At 44.1% G+C, this 21,990-nt stretch overlaps 1 protein-coding gene across 1 annotated transcript; it reads left to right on the top strand.

Moving 5' to 3' along the window:
* The first annotated feature begins 2,602 nt into the window (after positions 1-2,602).
* Positions 2,603-21,334, top strand: SMIM13 (small integral membrane protein 13). The gene is made up of 2 exons (XM_006138775.3): positions 2,603-2,780; positions 17,560-21,334. Exons 1-2 carry the CDS (start codon positions 2,705-2,707, stop codon positions 17,751-17,753), a joined length of 270 nt encoding a protein of 89 aa, XP_006138837.2. The 5' UTR covers positions 2,603-2,704; the 3' UTR covers positions 17,754-21,334.
* The last annotated feature ends 656 nt before the right edge of the window (positions 21,335-21,990 follow it).

Here is a 21,990-nt window from a genome sequence, read left to right as displayed (position 1 = left end):
AACTAATAATTAGGACACAGAGAACTATTAACTGTTGTGAAAGAGAGTAATGGATGATTTTCTGTGCACTTCACCCTTAGAATTTAAAGATGGCATCTTCATGGATAATAATTCTATTATAGTGTATTTTCAGATATGCAAATGTTTACTCAATAATACTTTTAAGAATATATATTCATAGATTTTAAAGTTATCAACAAGTAGTATCGTGCCCTGTTCTATGACTGGAGAAAATGAGGCAAAGATGACTTGCCCAAGGTCATACATCATGTCAGAGGCAGAGCCAGGTCTCCCAGCTCCTAGGATAGTGAAAGCTTCACTTGCTGGAACACATCACCTCCTCCTATACCCTTGTTTATAACTACAGGTTTTTCTTGTAAAGTTTCTGTGGAGGGAAAGAGATGCCTGATATTTCACTGTGGTAACGGAGGAAAGAGCCAAAAACCCTGATCCCGTGGAATTTGAATTCACCCGCAACCTGCTGGCACAGAAATAAGTGCTGTCACAGCTGAACCAAACTAACTTTGCTGTCACATTATAGATAAGATACAGGAGGGAGAGACAAGTGGAAGAACATCAGAGATCAGATAACCTCTGTCCTTGACTAACCTTGGTATAAATTACTGAAGAAGCAAAACAATAATGCTGCAATTGAAGGAAGCAACACCCCCTGTGTTCCCCGTGGGCACTAGCAATGGCTTTCTTGCCTATTTGGGAAGTGCTTCTTGGCTGTATTTAAACACCTCAGCTGTCCCTATGGGAGAGTGAAAGTCGCTTGTGTTCTGCAAAAACATTCCCTCCCCCTGTCATCCCTCACGGCACTCCACATTCCCATTCAATGGCTAAAGTGTGTTTAGTGCCATCCCCACCCCCTATTTTTTCCTCCTTTCTTCAGTGAATAAAACTTTCCAACCATCAGCCACAGTGCCGCATAGGGGAAATGTGTGTGAGTTGGGGATGTGCACAAACTGCAATGTGTGTGTGAGGGGTGTGTATATGTGAGTGAGAAGTGTGTGCAGATTGGCATGTGTGAATGGGACTGTGTAGCATGCAGTATGAGTTTGTATGTGGGGTATGTGAAGTGCAATGTGTGTATGTAACAGGTGGGAGTGGTCTGCCATGTGTATGTCGGGGTGGGAGTGCATTGCAGAGTGAGGATGCAGCAGTTGGAGGTGGAGTGTGGGTTCACTGCAGTATGAAGGTGAAGCAGTGGGCGGGGGAGCAGGGTGTATTGCAATGTGAGGGTGCAGCAGAGGGCAGGGCAGTGGGGATACATTGCAGTGTGAGGATGCAGCAGAGCACGGGGCAGTGGGGTGCATTGCAGTGTGAGGGTGCAGCAGTGGGAGGAGGAGTGGTGTTCATTGCAGTGTGAGGGTGCAACAGTGGGAAGAGGAGTGGGGGTGCATTGCAGTGTGAAGGTGCAGCAATGGGGGGAGGAGGAGTGGGGGTGCATTGCAGTGTGAGGGTGCAGGAGTGGGGGTGCATTGCAGTGTGAAGGTGCAGGAGTGGGGGGAGGAGGAGTGGGGGTGCATTGCAGTGTGAAGGTGCAGGAGTGGGGGGAGGAGGAGTGGGGGTGCATTGCAGTGTGAAGGTGCAGCAATGGGGGGAGGAGGAGTGGGGGTGCATTGCAGTGTGAGGGTGCAGGAGTGGGGGTGCATTGCAGTGTGAAGGTGCAGGAGTGGGGGGAGGAGGAGTGGGGGTGCATTGCAGTGTGAAGGTGCAGGAGTGGGGGGAGGAGGAGTGGGGGTGCATTGCAGTGTGAAGGTGCAGCAGTGGGGGGAGGAGGAGTGGGGGTGCATTGCAGTGTGAAGGTGCAGCAGTGGGGGGAGGAGGAGTGGGGGTGCATTGCAGTGTGAAGGTACAGCAGTGGGGGGAGGAGGAGTGGGGGTGCATTGCAGTGTGAAGGTGCAGCAGTGGGGGGAGGAGGAGTGGGGGTGCATTGCAGTGTGAAGGTGCAGCAGTGGGGGGAGGAGGAGTGGGGGTGCATTGCAGTGTGAAGGTGCAGGAGTGGGGGGAGGAGGAGTGGGGGTGCATTGCAGTGTGAAGGTGCAGGAGTGGGGGGAGGAGGAGTGGGGGTGCATTGCAGTGTGAAGGTGCAGCAATGGGGGGAGGAGGAGTGGGGGTGCATTGCAGTGTGAGGGTGCAGCAGTGGGGGGAGGAGGAGTGGGGGGTGCATTGCAGTGTGAAGGTGCAGCAGTGGGGTTCATTGCCGTGCGAGGGCGCGGCATGGGCGGGGCTGTGGGGGGGGAGGGGCGCTCTCTTCGCACCAGCAGCCCGCCAGTAGCACGACGGGAAGTGTAGTTCCCAGCAGCAGCAGCAGCACCCAGGGGCCTGGTTACTCCAACACCCAGCATGCCTTGCGCTGCCGGCTTGCGTCACGCTGATGCGTTTCTGCGCGGCGCCCTGCGGCGGTGCGGGGCGCTGCTCGCGCCGGGCTTGTCGGGGAGCAAAGCCCCCGCCCCCAGGCGGATTCCGTCATTGTGCGCGTGGCCCCTCCCCCCGGCGGGTCTGAGGCGGCCGGGCACGTTCCCTTCGCTCCCCCCCTCCCCCCGGGAGCCCTGCGCGGGGCTCATCCCCCCCTCCCCCGCGTCAGCCCGATCCCCGGGCGCCGCTCCGCCCCCCCCATGCTCCGTGGTGATGCCGCTGCCGCCGCGCCCCCCCTGCGGATAACAGCGCCCCGCGCCCCCCTCGCCAGGCGGCCGCCATGTGGCAGAGCATCGGGCTGACGCTGCTGGTGATCGTGGCCACGCTGGCCTGTGCGCTCCTCTTCATGCTCTGCGGTGAGTCCCGCCCCGCCGCCTGCCTCTGGCGCCCCCCGCGCTTGTCAAGTTCTCCGGCCCTGGCAGGGGCTGAGCTCTCTGCGGGGGCCGGGGTGACCCGCACAAGGGGGAGTCCCAGGGCACGTTAGGAGGCTGCCAGATTTATTGGGGGGGCGTCAAAGCCACTTCCCGGGGTGCGTGCGGTTGACACCCTTTTGGGAACCGAGCCGAACAGCTCGGCGCTGCAGCCCGGGCGCTCTCGGAAGCAAGAGACGTGCCCGGGAATGGCCAAACTAACTTCCCACTGCCAAGTGTGCTTTTCGGTTTGTCACACAACTCATGGGACGTTAATTTGCGCTGAAAGGGAGGATTTAGAGCCCCGTAAAGATAGACACTTCAGGACACTATTGGTGTCTGTTGTAGTTAAAAAATGCAAAAAATGTTGGAGGCTCTGTAAACTGCAATCTGGTCAACTTCCTAATTTTCTTTACCCGGTGGGGGTAAGCATTGATTGGAATGCCAGCCGTATGTAAAACGTGTGTAACAGGAGTGATGTTGAAAGACTAGACATTGTTCTTTCGCGGACCTTCTCCCACTCTCTCTCTACATATGTAACAGGTAGCAGGAACTTAACTGAAGAGCCTCATTACAGTCTTTGCTTAAATGCCTTTTGACCTTCTTTAATATGAAAATAAAATGATGTAGTTCATAAAAAAATGTTTAAAAGACACGGGCTTCCTAATCTCAAGTAAAATTTTGACATAATTTAATGGATATTTTCCTAATTTGGAAACAAGTTATACACAGAGGCTACGTCTAGACTGGCATGATTTTCCGCAAATGCTTTTAATGGAAAAGTTTTCCGTTAAAAGCATTTGCGGAAAAGAGAGTCTAGATTGGCACGGACGCTTTTCCGCAAAAGCACTTGTTGCGGAAAAACGTCCATGCCAATCCAGACGCGCTTTTCTGCAAAAAAGCCCCGATCGCCATTTTCATGATCAGGGCTTTTTTGCGGAAAACAATCTGAGCTGTCTACACTGGCCCTCTTGCGCAAAAGCTTTGCGCAAAAGGACTTTTGCCCGAACGGGAGCAGCATAGTATTTCCGCAAGAAGCACTGATTTCAGACAGTAGGAAGTCAGTGTTCTTGCGGAAATTCAAGCGGCCAGTGTAGTGGAAAAACTTGCTAGTCTAGACGCAGCCAGAATGTGTAGTGGTTAATGACTCTGTGGTGGTTTATCAATTAAGGATGTAAAAGAGAGAACCTGTTAACCAAGCCAGGTGGTGGGTCCACTGCTTAGCCACCCCCACTATTTGCAGCCCTGACCTTGTCTACACTGTCAGCCCTGGCTGCCCTGTGATGGCAAACAGTTAACCAGCTGCTAAATTATATAATTTTAATTGTTTAATGCATTAACTATTTTGAAAAATATTTACGTCCCTGTTATCTATATTGAAAATATACCAAGAGCAGGAAGCTGTTGCTTTCATTGTCTTAAGAGTTAGGCATTATCTTTATTCTGTTTCTCACTATATATGCAATCAGTGCGGGTGGTACTGGCCATTTACATTCAGTAACTCCTCATTTCACATTGCAGTAATGTTCCTGGAAAATGCTAATTTAAGTGAAATAATATTAAGCGAATCCAATTTCCTCATAAGATGTAATATAAATGGGGGAAAGGTTTAGGTTCCAGGGAAATTTTTCCTAGAGACGAATGACTATATAAATACATTGTATACATTTTAAATAATTTTAAGCAACAATTTAATACTGTACTCACCAGTAATGATTGTGAAGCTCGGTTGAAGTCTGTGCAACTTAGGCTATGTCTGTGCAACTTAGGCTATGTCTACACTACAGGTTTTTTTTTTAAAAAAAGTGGCCTTTTATTTTTCAGAAAAACTTCACTTGAATCTAGATTGCCGCCGCATTCTTTAGAAATTACATCGAAAGAATGCGGCAGTTTTTTCGAAAGGGTAAACCTTATTTTACGAGGAAGAACGCCATTTTTCGAAAGAGCTCTTTCGAAAAAAGGTGTTCTTGAACGCAAACAGGGCTTTTTTGAAAGAGAGTATCCAGATTGCCTGGGTGCTGTCTTTCGAAAAAGCGAATCACGATCTCTTAGACGATCTCTTTCGAAAGAAGCTTTTTCAAAAGATTATTTTGAAAAAGCTTCCTTCAAAAGAAGCATGTAATCTAATCTACACGTACCCGAAGATGCAAATGTTCTTTAATAGCTCAGCAACCTAATAACAAAGCAGTGTTAACTGGGATGACTTAAAACAACAAGGAGTCCTGTGACACCTTAGAGACTAACAAATGTATTAGGTCATGAGCCTTTGTGGATAAAATCCACTTGATCAGATGAGTTGGAGAAGAAATTATAGAATTGGAGTTATATATAAACAGCAAATGAAGTTACTTGTCAATTGTAAGACCAGTGTTAATGAAGCTGTGACTAAATTTGTTAGTCTCTAAGGTGCCACAGCACTGCTCAGTTTTGTATGGTTACAGCTACAAACTAACATGGCTACCCCTCTGAGAATTTTTAGAGAGGAATTACTAATTTTTTTTAATTACTCTTACTAACAAATGTTATGCCCTGACGGAAAACTAAATCATTGTTTATTCTTAGTCTAGAACTTGACAGTACAGGCAGTCCCCGAGTTACGCGGATCTGACTTATGTCGGATCCGCAGTTACGAACGGGGATTTTTCTCGCCCCGGAGGACTGGAGCGGCGGGACGCCTGGTCCCGCCGCCCGCCTCCTCTGTGGCGAGAAAAGCTGCTCCCCGTCTCTCTGGTCTGCTGGGGGATCAGCTGGAAGCGGCCGCAGGTCCGGCCCCGGGTCCTCCACCGCTTTGCTTCGCGTCTCCCTAGTCTGCTGGGGGGAGACGCAGCTAGTGCCCCCCCTCCCCAGCAGACCAGGGAGACGTGGAGCAAAGCCCGGGGCCTGTGGTAGAGCAGGTGGGGCGCTGCCGGTTGGTCCCGCAGCACCGCTCCTTGGCGCTACTGGACCAACCCGGCAGCACCCCAGCTGCTCTGCCCCAGGAGTCCTGATTCAGCCGCTGCTGATCAGTTTCAGCAGTGGCTGAATCAGGACGCCTGGGGCAGAGCAGCTGGGGTGCTGCTGGGTTGGTCCAGTAGCGCCGAGGAGCAGCCGCGCTACTGGACCAACCCAGCAGCACCCGAGCTGCTCTGCCCCAGGCATCCCCAAGTTAGCCGCTGCTGAAACTGACCAGCGGCTGACTACAGGAAGCCCGATGCAGAGTTGCTCTGCCCCGGGCTTCCTGGAATCAGCTGCTGATCAGTTTCAGCAGCAGCTGACTTGGGGACGCCTGGGGTTCTTAAGTTGAATCTGTATGTAAATCAGAACTGGTGTCCAGATTCAGCCGCTGTTGAAACTGATCAGTTTCAGCAGCGGCTGAATCTGGATGCCAGTTCCGACTTACATACAGATTCAACTTAAGAACAAACCTACAGTCCCTATCTTGTACGTAACCCAGGGACTGCCTGTATTAGAAACCACACAATACACTTACCAGTGTTGAAATTATAGTATAGTAAGCTTTAGAGCCCTGTCTTGCCAAGACTTTGTATGTGAGTTAGAGTACTTGTGTTTTGAATGTTGGCAGGATTAGGTCCTGGATTTTCTAATAATACAAGTAGAAGAATGTAAGCTGTGGTTTTTTTGGGGGTGAAACGTGATTTTCATAGATTCATAGACTTTAAGGTCAGAAGGAACCATTTTGATCATCTAGTCTGACCCCCTGCACAATGCAGGCCACAGGATCTCACCCACCCACTGCTAGAATAATCCTCTCACCTATATCTCAGATATTGAAGTCCTTGAAACGATGGTTCAAAGACCCCAAGATGCAGAGAATCCTCCCGCTAGTGACCCGTGCCCCATGCTACGGAGGAAGGCGAAAAACCTCCAGGGCCTCTGCCAATCTACCCTGGAGGAAAATTCCTTCCCGACCCCAAATATGGCGGTCAGCTGAACCCTGAGCATGTGGGCAAGACTCACCAGCCAGACACCCAGAAAAAAGTTCTCTATAGCAACTCCTATCTTCCCACCATTGGCCTATTTACCACTGATAGTGAAAGGTCAATTAATTACCAGGATCATGTTACCTCATCAAACCATCCCCTTCATAAACCCATCTAGCTTTATCTTGAAGCTATGTTTATCTGTGTTTGACAGTATTTTATTTAAAAATGAAGCCTGGCCAACAAACCTCCCATCTGCCCACAGCATCATAACATTCCTGCACTTCCCCTTCCCCCAGACCTTAGATCTGAACCTATCATACACTGAAACCCCCTGCCCTGAGCCCCTCACATACCCCAACCCAAATTTCTGCACCCTCATACCCACAAGCCTGTGGCTTGCTTAGTACCTCAACCGTACATCTGACCCCAACACTGCCTGGCCTGGAGCCCCCTCCCCGAGCCAGCGTCCCCTTCTCCACCTCCTCCTGCATCCAGATTTCCTCCCAGACCTTGCACCTCTCACCCCTTCTCACACCCAAATCCCTCATTCCCACCCCAGAGCCTACACATCCTGCCTCAACCCAGTGAGGGTACAGCTAGACTGCAGGAGTTCTTCAGGATTCCGGAGATATCCCAGAAAAACTCTTCTGCATCCAGGGATGTTTGTTCTTCTGCTTTTTTTAGTGGAAGAGCAAATGTGCTCTTTTGGTCACCCCTATATTCCTCTTTCCACGAGGAATAATGGGGCTTCCAAAAGAAGGGATTTTTCTGACATTTGGTCCAGTCTAGACAGGCCAAATGTTGGAAAAACCTCTTCCTACAGAAGAATTGGGGAAAAAAGCATCAGTATAAGGGTTGGGGATAGCAGGTGGTGGAGAGGAGGAGAATAGAGAGGAAGGGGTGGGGCTGAGAGGAAGGGGCGGGGCGGTAGATTTTGGCTTGTTCTGTCATTTAAAAAGTGATCTTGGGTATAAAAAGGTTGGAGACCACTGGTGTAGTCAATAGAATTTCTATCAACTACATGATTAGTCATTGAGGGAGGAAGCCTCCAGGGGCTACCCTCTGCTGTCACTCTGCAATTTAAATGTAGTAGAAGCCGTGCTGCCTACCACCCAGCTCTTATTGCATTTAAACTGCAGCTGCAGCGAGGGTAGGTCCTGGACCCGGCGTGAGCCAGAACTGAGCCAGGCTTGCTTAGTTCGGGCTTGTGCTGGGTCCAGCATCCCCTGTCTGCGGGGAGGGCCCAGCGAGGAGTAGGGACCCCCCGCCTCCCATGGACAGATGTGGCTGCCAGAACAGCCTGGGTTTGCGGCCAGCCTTGGCTGCCATGGAAGAGGCTGCTGCTGGGAGTAGCCTTTGTTGGAGGCCAGCTCCACGGCCACAAAGAGACTGCTCTGGCAGCAGCCCCTGTCAGTGGAGTGTCCCATGTGCCCACTGGATCCCCCATGGCCAGGGGCTGCTGTTAGAGCAGCCTGTTTGCAGCCAGGGGCTGCTTCATGGCAGCAGCCCCTGTCCACAAGAGATCCCAGCAGTGTTGGAGGGAAGTGGCTTTTAAGCTGGCTCCTGTTTCCTTCCCTCTTGCTACGTCTGATACAGAGGCAACAAGGGGGGAATGCCACTAGTCCACTACTTAACTCATCAACTGCTCGACTACTCGCTTATATCCCTAGTCTGAAGAGCAATGTGGATCAACTGGTTAGTAACTAAATATTTCACAGAGAGGTAGCCATGTTAGTCTGTATCTGCAAAAACAGTGAGGAGTCAGGTAGCACCTTAAAGACTAACAGATTTATTGGGCATAAGCTTTTGTGGGTAAAAAACACTTTGTTAGATACTTGCATCTGACAGAGTGGTTTTTACCCATGAAGGGTTATGCCCAAATAAATCTGTAAATCTTTAAGGTGCCATAGGATTCCTCACTATTTTTAAATAATTCACTTTGCAATTTATCGTTCCTTAAGACGCTCTCTCTCTCGCTCTCTGCTTTTTTTAGTATGTGTGATTTAACAAGTTAATTCTCAAACTGTTTGCTATGTTGGATATTGCTTAAAAAAAAGTTTAGTTTAGCTAATTCTTATGTTTAGTTACCTAGATTTAGAATCTAATTAAACAATCACCTAAGTATATGGTACAGAAAGCTGCAGTAAGAGAAATCTAGAGTTGCTAGTTGCCACTAAATGTCATTTTCTTATTTTGAATTTCACGACAAGATTTACCCAGCGTTGCTCTGTTCCTTAACTCAATTAATTTATATATTTTTTTAAAATAAAATGAAAATGTACATGCTTGATTGATATTACTTTGGGGTGGGGCTAGGGATGAGGTGTCCAATTGATCACATTGTTTATTTTCCCAGGGATAGAGACTACCCTAGATCTCTAACTCTTCTATAGATGCTGCAGCTCCAGCATGCACAACTCCCCCACTGTGCCCGTCTGCCCCCTGTGCTTCCCAGCCAGAGAGAGGAATGCAGCAAACTGCACATTCCCCTTGCTACCTGATGAAGGGGAACAGCAAGCAATGTTCCTTGTACGAATGGGGGGGATAATATTTAGAGTACTATTATCTATAGTAGATAATACTTGCCCTTTGTTTTTGAACATCATGGGTACAAACTATAATGGTGATGCCATAAAGTCTATTCCCTATTTTACTTCAGCATAATTCAGCTTTCTCAAGGGAATCCCATCCTATTCTTGGTTTCGCAAAAAACAGCCACTGGGCTCAATGAGGTTTACTCTGCATCCTTCGCTGGAAAAAAAACAAGCAAAAGAATAATTGAATAATAGAGTGAGAAGAACTAGGAAGAATGACTATTCAGAATTGCTTTTGAATTTTGTTTCAGGATCCCATTTAAGGGTAAGACTGTTAAATTGTCTGTCTGCAAAAATTTAGTCATCCATTGTACTTAGCAGCAGTGTTGCAACTAAACATATTTCAGACAACAAAGTATCAAGAGCAAGCAAGCCCCTGCTGCCTCCAGCCTGTCTTCCAGTAAAACTACCTCTATGGATGGGTTTGTAGTAAGGACCAGCAAATATCAACAAGACCCCATAGGTGAAAAGATTGCTTGGTTCATATATGCCACAAATTCTCCTGTTCAATATATGGAAAATAAACACCTTCGTTGACATGGTTGAATCCAGGCTACATTCCACCCAGTAGAGCAGACATTGGTGGAAGGTAGCTCAATACACTGTATTAGAAGGATCAAACACTAACTCCATCTCATTTTATTGAGACTGTCCTTAATCCCAGATATAAAGGTAGATGCCTAATTTCTGAAGATGCTGTTGCCGCTGCCGTGGCATGGGCATCTTAAAACCATTCCTTAGGTCAGCCATAGTAAATTTCAAGAAACAAAGTCACTCCCCTGAATTGGTGTAAATCATTAGTCAGGAACCTTTAAACAAAGCTCCTAGTGTTGCTAAGCTAGCTTTTCATAGCAGTAATTTCTGCAGACAGAGGGAATATATTTATTAATTGATGGTATTCACTCAAAACTAAAAAATCAACAGGGAATTGAAAAGCAGGAAAACTCATATTTGTTTTTCAATCTATGAATCAAAATGATAATAGGAGTGGGGAAGATGAGAGCTAATTGTAGAAGTTTAAGGACACTACATACAGGCTATGTCTACACTGGCAGCTTCTTGCGCAAGAACAACTGTTCTTGCGCAAAAACTTGCTGGGTGTCTACACTGCACGCGCATTCTTGCGCCAGTAAATTTATAGTCTGGCGTCAGAAAACAGGGCTTCTTCTGGAAGAGTTTTTTCTCTCCCCACGAGGAATAAGCCCTCTTGCACAAGAGAGCTGTGTAGACAAGCAACATGAATTTCTTGTGCAAGAAACCCCTATGGCTAAAATGGCCATCAGAGGTTTCTTGCGCAAGAGAGCATCCACACTGCCATAGATGCTCTTTTGCAAAAGCACATCTCTTGCGCAAAAGCATGTGCCAATGTAGTCGCTCTCTTGTAGAAGACTTTTTGCGCAAGAACTCTTCCGCAAAACAGTTCCTGCACAAGAAGCTGCCTTTGTAGATGTAGCCCCTGTGTTCTGAGAATTTGTCTGAATTAATTAAAATTTGAAAATAAAAAAAAGAGTTTAAAGACATGCCATCAGCAGGCAACTTGGGAGACTGCTGTAATTGCAAATGTGAAACATTTATGTAACATTCAAGATTGTTATTGTGTTTGTATGTGATTTAGTTCTTACCATTCCTATGTACTGCCTTTGCATTTTCATCTTAACGTAGATCATGAGTGTTATGCAACTATTTCCTAACTTGTTTTTTATTAATTTATCTAAAAAAATTACAAAGTATACCCTCTTAGATGCTGTATTAAATTGTAAAATAATGTTTTAGTGATTGGATTTGCACCATTGCTTAAATATGTGAAGAAGTATTGGGGGAAACTTCATTTAAATCAAGGATTTTTTTTTCTTAGTGATTTAAATCAATCCACCCTGCCAAGAGCTATGGGCCTCATAGTTGTGTGCTATCACACAACTATGAGTGCTACATCAGACACCTTAAACCATGGGTAGGGAACCTAAGGCTCAGGGGCCACATGCGGTCCCCAGCTTGCTTGGATCTGGCCCCTGGGGCTCAAGGCTCTCCCCCCGGCCTCCGCACACACACATACAGGAGATTGCGCTAGCACTCCAGCCCCCGTTTCCCCCAGCCCAACTGATTTTTCTGTGGGTCAGTGGCCCCCAACCCAAAAAAGGTTCCCCATAGGTGTTTTTGGTCATGCAGAGCTGAATAAACACTATGGTACATATATAATATCACACAATCTTGTGCGAATGGGGAATCTCAACAATATTGTAGCACAGTCCAGGAAGCGAAGTTAGGATAATGTGTTGGGCAAGCTGAATTCCAATATTACTAACTTGGGCATTTGTTGTCTATTTGATTTATTTTTTCACAATAAACTCATATTGCACTACATTGTGACTGCAAAGAGGTGTACTTTGAATTGTGCTGAAAACTTGTAGTGAACTTTTGATTAGCAGGATGTGGTTTGACTTGCATCTCGACTAACCAACCCCCCACCCCCTGCAAGAAAAGCCCAGACTTAACAAACATTAAGATAGGAGACTTGTGTACTATTTCTGAAGGCTAAATTCAGTAATAGGAGCACTCTTAAGGCACAAGCTGTTCTTCAATGCTACATTCATTTTTCATAATTCTGTCTTCTAATTGATTTTGCAGCCTTTCAAAGTCCTAAAACTGTGGTGTCCAACCAGTTCTGAAGCAGTAGCTCCTATAGTGGCAACTGCTAGAGCAAACTGGCCCAACAGCCACATTGTTCAAGCCAATTAGTCACACTCAACCCAGCCAGTTAGCCACATGTGGCTAGTATGTTGGACACCACAGTCCTAAGGCCATGTCTATACAGTACTACCATTTACCGTATTTTCCGGCGTATAAGGCTACTGGGCGTATAAGACGACCCCCTAATTTTTTAGTTAAAAGATAGGGTTTCGTCTTATATCCCAGCGCCCCTCCGCCTCCCCGGCTTTGCTCCCGGTGTCCCTGGTCTGCTGGAGACGGTCCCCAGCAGACCAGGGACACCGGGAGCAAAGCCTCTGAGGACGCCCCGGCAGCGGGACAGCCCCGGCGCACCTGGACTGCCCCGCCCCGCTGCCGGAGCCCCTCCCTGGCTTTGCAAAGCCTCGGGGGAAGCCGGCAGCGGGGCATCCTTCTGACAGCAGAACTCCTTCCTGTCAACATAGAAAGTGCAGCTGCATGGGTACCTATACTGCTGTAAGTTCTCCATTGTAAACATAGCCCCTAAGAAATGCTTTGTACGGTCTAATAAAATAAATAAATAAATAAGTGTGTGTGTGTGTGTGTGTGTGTGTGTGTGTGTGTGTGTGTGTGTATTTTTTTAAAGAAATCAAATTCAAGTGACTGATTTAGTGACAAATATGAGGACACAGAATTCGAGAATCATAGCTGCGTCACAAGTCTTTAATTGTTTGTAGTATCTTGAGTATCCTTCATCTGTTAAATATGTTTGTTGAAAATAGAAAACTACCAGGAATATACATATTTCTGGGATTTAATATAGAAATATACATCTAGTTTTCTATTTTCATGTGACGCACTATTTTTTCTCTCTATTCTGTAAGTAGAAACTAGCATGCCTTTGCATTGTTTGTTTTTCATAATAACTCAGCAATGAAGGAAATAGGATTTAACTATTCCGTAGAGCTAATTGTTGTATGCATGAACTTAGAACACCAAAAATAATCTTTTTAAAAATCTACCTTTCCATAGACACAGAGAGAACAATCATCTTTCACAATCACTGATTCACTAGCTGTCACTGTATTGTTGTCATCTTCCTTAATGACTCTTGCATTATTGTCCACATTTAAAGAACATCTATCATCATTCTCTGATGACACCTAAAATAAGTGGGACTGGATCTGCTACTTCTGGGAAAGAAGATTCTTAAGGGAAATTAAAATTCATATAGGCTAGCGACTTAAATTTGGGATTGACAGACTTTTCCCAGTTTCTGACATGAGTTAAAATATTAGTGATTAACTCTAAGTAGGATAAACTAACTTTTCCAGACTAACAAATAATACTTTTGTATACCATAATTTTTCAATTAATTTTATTAACTTTAATCCTTGTAACATTCTTGTGAAGAAGATAGGTAAGTAGTATTTCCACTTACAAATAGGGAAACAGATGATTGCTGAAGACAACTGTTGTTACTCCCTTGGGCTATCCTACTGATTATGCTTGCAAATACAGCATTCAGTTTATAAATGGATCAATTACATTTTACTTGTGGATTTGTGTTAAAGAAAATTGTAGGGTATGGTTGGATATGTTTAAGTTTATATTGGATAGTAAAGCTTTTCTTCTAAAATAGGCAGCCTTCAAGAATATTTAATGTTTAAATAATACGCAAATAATGTTTGTAAAAATTGTGCTTTAGTAATGCAGTACTCTATTTTGGTTTTTAAAATGAATTTCCAAGATGCATAATTATCTCGGTTTTTAAGGCTTCCATATGCATATCAGGTTTTCATTTTTTTGGCACCCACTGAACCAATTTTAGCAGTAGCGGGAAGGTGTATATATGTCCCAAGAATGTATCTTAAGATGTCTGCTGGCCTGAAAAATGGAAAGAGTTATTTGTGAAACAATCACTTGGAATTTCCATGTTTTAAAACATTTTAATGACATTTTAGCATGACAGAAATTTCTGGAGAAATAGAAAGAATTGCAGATTCTAGCCCTTACTCCATGAGTCATTTTATGGGTGGTCTTGCTGAGTAAAGTCCTGGTTAGTGTGGGTAAGAGGGACAGAAACTCTTGACATCTGGATGATGTGAATCCCTTTGTGCATGTTATTTTGAAATAACAAGGTGAGCGTCCACGCTACCAAGCTTGTTATTTCGAAATAATGGGCTTGTTATTTTGAAATAATAATTCCTGCTTATGAAGAGGAATAAGCCTATTTCAGAAGTTATTTAGAAATAACTAGTGTAGACATGGCCTTTCTCATCTGATGATCCAAGAAATAAAATTAAATATCTTAATTCTTTAATTCTTTGTTTATTTATCATCCAATACAGACTTTGAATGACTAATCATCATTATTATGAAGGTAGTATTTAATTGTCCCACTCACCAAGGGCCCATTGTGCTAGAGACTATGAATATGCATAACAAAGATAAGTCACTTCTTCAGAGAGCTTACAGTATTGTTTGAGACAACAGGTGGATACAGCAAGTACAGCGCACAAGGAAACAATGAGACCATGCTAGACAAGAGCAGTGATCACAATTCAACAACATCTCTAAATAATGGTTAAGTTTTTATGTAGGCATCATGGCAGAAGAGAGTTTTTGTGTACGCTACCGACTTTTGCCACAGAAAACTGCCTTTTAGTAACAAAACAGTGGGAGCGTATGTGTACAATATGACTCTTGTCAGGAAAAACGTCCAGTTTGGCGACTAAAATCTTCCACGCTAACAAGAGACTTTTTTTCTTTTCACTTCCCTTTATTGTTGACAAAGAGCCAGTGTAAACACTGCTGTTTAATTTATCATCATGATTGGCTTCCACCAATATCCCACAATGCCTGCCCTGGTCACTCGGCTCAGTGTTTTGAAATCTGCTGCCCTGCAGCATACACTCCTCCCCTTTCAAAGCTCTGGGAACTGACAGCTAAGTTTGCTGCTCTGTTTGGGGAACTAAGAGCAAATCATTGGACTGTTCCTGTCTGCCTGCTGCTGTTATCCTAGTGCAGGGCAAAACTGCTACACGGAGAGTGGCACAAAGGCAGTGCTGCTTTGACATTCCTCCAAATGGAGAGCTTATAGCACTACTCCTGATGCCGCTCTCAGTAGCTGAAGAGGTTGAGCAACAATCAGCTCTGTTTTTCCAGAACACTGCATTGTGGGATATATACCCACAGTGCATTGCTCATACTGTCAATGGTGTCCCTGTCAACAGAGGAAGCAAGTGTGAACGCACTCTGGCAATCTTTGTTTTGTTGACTTTTGGGTGTCAACTTAAGTTTTTGGACAACAAAACATAGTAGTGTAAGCATAGCCTGAATGAAGGATTTGGGAGACAATAAGATGTCTTTTTGGATGTTTAGCAGAGAGCCTTCCATGCTTGAGGAGAGGCATGGATGACAACATAAAGGTATTGGTTTGGAAAATGTAACAATTGAATGCTGGAAACATTGGCAGTGCCTGAATTGAAAGAGGTCATTTTGATATTCTATTCAAGATGAGGGTAGATTGAGGGTAGGCTGTGCAGGACATTAAAAAGAAGACTTAATACTCTAGTTTGCTGTTCTGATTAAGTTGCCTATTAAATTAAATCTGATTAGATTGCCTTCTTGCCCCATCGCTGAATATGGGGGTGGGAATGGGAGGGAGGAGCTGTCCAATACTAAATACGAATAAAAAACTTGAATCAAATCTCTTCCAGTTGATATGTCAATTCAGAATATTTTGAGGGATGGAAGAATGCGAACCTTGTCACTCTGATTCTGGACTAGAGCCGTGCTTTATAATAAATGCTAATTTAAGATTTTTCCAACCCTGTTACATAGCTAGAAGTGTAGTAAAACTGCGAAAGTACGACAGCATTCAGCAATAATTTGTGCAGAAACATAGGTTTTGAAGTTTGAGTGAGCAAGTTTAGGTTAGAAATGCTGGGCTTATCTTTACCATGAAGAAGTATCACAGTCAGTGGAGAAATAAGAAGGAATCTCATTTTAACACTTGAAGGTTGGTATCCATAATTGTGCAAAGTTCATTGCCCCAATTCCTCTGCTGACATTAGGGTTGTCAACGTGTAGTCCACTACATGATTAACTGATAAGCCTTGGCTTATCATTTAATCTCGTTAACTACATTCACTCTCCTCGCCCGCTTGCTGCCTCTAATACAGCAGGAGTGGGAGCTGGTGCCAGTGAGGATCTGGCTTTAAGCAGACTCCCTACAAGCACCAGATGTCTCTTCTCCTCTCTCCCCCCCCCCCCCCTTCACCTGTGCTGCTGCCTCTGATAGAGAGGCAGCAGTAGGGAGAGCGAGGGGAGCCGTGGGAAGCTGGCTTTTGACTCTGCGCGTGCAGGCTCTATGTGCCTGCCTGCCCCCTTTGCTGCCTCCTACAGAGTCAGCAAGGGGAGGCAGGCAGGAGCTGGTGTTGTGGGGAGCCAGCTTAAAAGGCAGCCGTGCAGGGGAGGCTGCTGCAAAGCAGGCTGTGTCCTCAGCTGCCCAGGCTGGTCGCAGACAGAGGTTGGTCTGTGGCAGCAACCCTTGTCTGCTGGGGGAGGGGGGTCCAAGCTCCCCACAGACAGAGGCTGCTCCACCTCTCACGGAGCAGCTTTTGTCCATGATGAGCCTGGGCCCACTGCAGGCAAAGGCTGGTCCAGCATCAGTCCCGGTACGCTCTGGGGTCTGAATTCCCAAAGGACAGAGGCTGCTCCAGCCTGCCCCCCTCATCCTCCACGCTGCTGCTTCTCTATCAGGAGCAGCCTCTGTCCATGAGGAGCTCGGATCCCCTACAGATAGGGGCTGCTGCTGGACCAGCCTTTGTCTGCAGCCAGCTCAGGCCACTGCGAACAGAGGCTGCTTTGCTGCAGGCTCTCCTTCTCTTCCACCCCCCCCCCCCCCCCGGCAGCTGCCTCTGACCGAGGGGGGAACTTGGACCCCCCCCCACCTCCTCGGACCAGGCCTGCTGCCACCCTGCACTGCTGTCTCTGAGTCAGAGGCAGCAGCACACGGTGGCAGGCAGATGGTCTTCATGGGGAGCTGGTTTTTAAACTGGCTCCCCTTATGGACCAGCTCCTGCCTGCCACTGCCTGATACAGATAACTGATACAGAGGCAGCAGCGTGGGACGGCAGGAGCTCCCCATGGGAGTGGGGGAGCTGGAGCTGCACAGGCTGCCAGCTCTGACCTGGGGACTATTGAATAGTTATGTAACTGATAAGATTTCATGTGGTTACATGACTGTCCAGTTACACTATATCTTACATCCCTTACCAGAAATACTAACATTCATAGGGAGCTCAAGTCCTGATCTGGAATTTGAACTTGGCCTTTTTTGGTCTAGAGGCCAGAATTCTGTCAGTTGAATCAGACTGAGAACTATAGATCATTTAAAAATATTTAGAAAGGGGTCATTCTTTTCTGAGTGCTGTCAAGAAGTTGATTATGTGCTTTTTGTAGCTTAGGTTTTTGCATGGTAGAGAAATGAGGTTGTATGACATAACTGAGTAATTCTCTATTTTTTGTCTCCCATAGGTTGGTATGTGGTGTGGCAACTGTTTTTGTCTAAGTTCAAGTTCCTGAGAGAGTTGATAGGAGACACAGGGTCCCAGCAGGGGGATAATGAGCCTTCAGAGTCTGAAGCTGAACAGGAGACTCCACCCACTCCACAGAGAGGTAGACCTAAATCAGCTCGGCAAAGAAGGGCACCAGCAGAAGAAGCAACTTAAAAAGAGCCCTCTGGGAATTCGTTAGTCAACTATGGACAGATCAAACACTTCTGCTACACTGTGTGATTGGGCAGTTTGGTTTTACTAAAGTAATGGACTGCAAAAAACCAAATATCTGTGAACCTTTACTTTTGGATTTCAGATATACACTACTTTAGTAGCGGTTCAGGAAGGGCTTTAATGATAAGACTAGGAAAAAAAAGGTAGCTGGAGAATCTCTCAGCCTGAAAAAAGCTGAGCTGCTGTATTGTCCATCCCTGCAAATGGATACTGTTTCCTGGTCCATAGGCCTAGCCTTTCCATTAGTCTGAACATTGTAAACATTTCAGATTTGAAATGGCTGCTCACTTATTTTTCAATTACAGCACTGCAACTAGCTATAGTAACATTTTATTTCTGTATTTCATTCGGTTATATATATTATTCAACTTGTCAATGCATGTAAACTTAAAGATGTTCAAAGGATATCCTGTTTGCACGGTATTCTGAAATGAAGTTAGCAATCTTTTCTATACATGAATCAGTACTAGATACACATGATGTGGAGGTTGTTACTATCTCCTTAAAGAAAAAATGAATCAGGTGACCATACCCGGCTTCTTGATTTTTGACACAAGAAGAGTTACAGCTAAAGCTGTTCTACTAGACTACTGTGTCTTGTCATCTGCACTTCTGACTCCATTTTTACAGGAGATGGGGAAGTGCATGGGTTAAGTATATTGTCTGTCAGTATCCTAAAGTGGCAAGCACAGTCCTAACTTACTGTAAAATATAAACATATTTTTACATCAGGTATTTGGTACCAGATTTTTTTTTCTGATGCCATTTATTATGAAGAAATTGTGACCAATTTGGTGGACACCACTTTAATGGTGTTGTAGCAATGTGTTTAAGTACCTCATATTTGGTGATGGTGGTTACTGGTTTTATCAGCAATTTAGCAGAATCTCCCAATTCTTCAGTATCTGAATTGTACTCCAGGTAAACAGCCTCTTAAACCCCCTCCCCTTTTTTTGGCATTGTACTTCAAGCAAAATTAAAACCTACCTAACAGCAATCTAACAACTTTGTAAATTAGTGTTTGATGTGTGTCAAACAAGGAAGAGTAGAAGGTGCTGCCTCTGAAAGGCGGTGTTGCAGGATGAAGCTACAAAAAGAACAGTGTATGTGTTTCAGAAAAGCTCTTCTGACTCGCTTTGATAAACTTTGGCTGAACCTTGTTGATTTGTTTGGTTTCTCTTTAGCAGTTTCCCCTGCATTCAGCTGCTGTTTTACAGGAATAGGTCTTAAAATTACAAATTATGAATCCTAGATCTGAGGACAAACTTGCTTGAAACTCTAGGGACAATAGCAATGCTTAACTATTTGATAGAATAGACTTTTATGTGTAGGAGAAGAGCACATTTTTACTGACTTCTATGTTCTAATTTATCTTTGGCTATTGTTCGAAAGCTCATGTGTTAGGATTTGAAGATGACAGTATACCCTGATATATACCACAAACAGCTGGTATTCTTCCTGATGTCAGTATTAAAATATTTCATTGATGTCCTGACTCTTTTCTAGAAGTTCTATATTCTTTGTCCTTGTTTACCAGCATGTATGTATAAGCATGCTTTTCGTGCAGGACTACACTTTCAAGTGTGGTTACACATGGTTTTCACACATCCTCTAACCACATGTAAAACATGTTGTTAGTTTTTCCTATTCCATACTTCCTACTGGTGACAATGGGAAAAGGAAATGATTATTGATTTAAGTAATGAAATCCCCATTGTATTCAAACTGACGGACAACATTTAGTTTCCTTTTCCTGCTTGTTTCAAGTGTTTGCCTTTAAGACATATTCAAAAGTATAGTCCATATGATGTACAATATATCTTCAATCTAGCAATTCTAACCAGATATGGTAGCACTTTTCTTAATCTTTTCATTAAGAGCATCCATTATGTGCTCTCTCACTACAGTAATTTTAGTCTGCAAAAGGACTGTAATCTTGATATGAAGCATTCATGCTATATGTACATTTCAGTTATAACTGTGAAATGTAAGTACACATAGGAAATACACATTAGGCAAAAAGATGACATTTCTAATCTCTCCTTCTGGAAGAGGTAATGGAACCCTACAGGCAGTCTCTAATTTCTAAATACAGCAATACAGTTACCCTGCAAGGTAGCACTCAGGGTAGACGAGACACAAGGACTTTTGAGCGGATTGATGAGGGAAAATCCAAGTAAGTTTGAATGCTGACACTTTTATCTGGAAGTATGCAATAAAATGGAAATTAAGACTAATGAATATAGAACTGTGGGTAGCAAGTTTGTCCTGACTTTTCGACCAACCTTTTTTTTTTCCTCTTCAAGTGTCCATTTCTCCTCACATGGGGTTAACCTAGTCTGTCTTTTTGTGAAAAATAGCCAACACTATTGTATTAATGCTTATGTGACCTAGCTGCCAGTAACACTAAATCCACCTATAACATAACATTCATGCTTCTAGTAGCAGCATGACAGCAAGGTTTATATTAAAGATAGTATGAGTTGTGTAGCTTTTGATAATGAAGATGTCAGTGTAACATATGATTAGGAGAAAATGAAAAGGGTTTTCTGCATATGTTCCATGTGGAAACTTCTGTGTATTGGAGTTTTACACACCTATAAAGCAAGAGTGTATTTATGTGAAAGTGTACGTTGACTTGGTCCAACATACTAAGTTTTACCAGTCCAATAGAACTCATGTTCTTGCCTTCAAAATATTTTGTTGGACATATTTTAAGCAATGCACATCTAAAGTATCTGAGCACTTAGTTTCATTAAATAACACAAGCCTAAAAACCTTTTTGTAAGGCAAAATTATAAATTATTTAATCTTTGTTTTAATTAGATTTATTTTTAAATAAGAATGCCTTTTGCAGCCATTTTATGGAATATACTTGGCTTGGGTCAATTAATTTAAAAAAATGTTCATATCACAATTGTGGCAATGGTTAAATGAGCAGCAATTATTTGTTTTTACATGAAACATTTTTTATTTGAAAAGGTACTGTCAGAAATTGTAGAACAAGCACATAATAGAGTCCGGTTGAAAAGAGTAGCTAAATAATGGCTACAACAAATTCAGGGGAAAACTTGAGAACAGTTGCATTCCTGTAGGATTTTTCTTATGAATAATGCATGATTCAGACTTGTCAGGAAGCCATTATGGTTTTTGCCATGGTTATTTAACACCTGCCCACAAGGCTAAATCTATGCAGTTCATTCACTTTGAACACTGCTGCTGCAGCTATTTGCAGTAAATGTGATATACTGTGCTGCAATCAGTGAACAACTTGCTGCTTAATGTTAGATTTATACTGACCTAGACTTGTGTATGTTTCAACTCTAGTTTGTTTGGAAATAACCAGAATAAAGAATGTGTTTAATGTAGTCATTTCCTCCTTCAGTGTTAAATGTTAAGATACTGTACCTAATGCTTCTGTGGTTTGTCTATTCATCATGTTAACTGTTCTTTTAAACTGACGGCACAGATAACTTAACAAAAATGAAATAAATAGCCTTGATATGAGTGCTTGAACTGTTTTGATATGAGTTAATATTTTTGGAGCAGTGTTGGTATCTTGTTTTGCACATTATGATGATTCTTTACCTGCAGCATAGTTTGAGTATACTGTACAGAACAGCATATAATCACATCCAGTGATCAGATTTCAACTGTTATAATGGATGCAGATAGTTAGCATCTATAAAAATAGCCAACTGCTTAATTTTAAAAAGTCTAACTTTTAAAACAATATTTCCTCAAATTAGAAATCAACCCCTTTTCCTGTAGCACATTTTCCCCTTCACATTGTTGTTACCCTTCCATGTGGTTCTAGAGATGTGTTTTTAAGTTTGAAAGTGGAAGCACATTTGTGGGTGGGGTGAGGGGATGGGATGAGGAAATACACTTTGGAAGGGAGTGTAGTCTTGTGGCTAGAACGCACAAGTTGGAGGAGTCTTAAGTTGTCTCTGTTCTTTGATCTATGGTGGGGGTATCGACTCAAAGCCCATGGGCCATCTGTGACCCAAGCAGTTCCACAATCTGACCTTTGTACGGCTGCTGGCATGTGAGTTCCTGAGGGGGATGTCCATACCAATGTTCCCTCTACATTTTTCTATCCATGTGAGGAATAAGTTTTTTGTTAATGTTCACCAAGGCATGTGCAGATTTGTACCACCAGTAGAAACACATGGGC

The sequence above is a fragment of the Pelodiscus sinensis genome, chromosome 2 (genome assembly GCF_049634645.1).
Source record: "Pelodiscus sinensis isolate JC-2024 chromosome 2, ASM4963464v1, whole genome shotgun sequence".
In the NCBI taxonomy this organism is placed as follows: domain Eukaryota; kingdom Metazoa; phylum Chordata; order Testudines; family Trionychidae; genus Pelodiscus; species Pelodiscus sinensis.
This window is presented reverse-complemented; position numbering and strand designations above follow the sequence as displayed.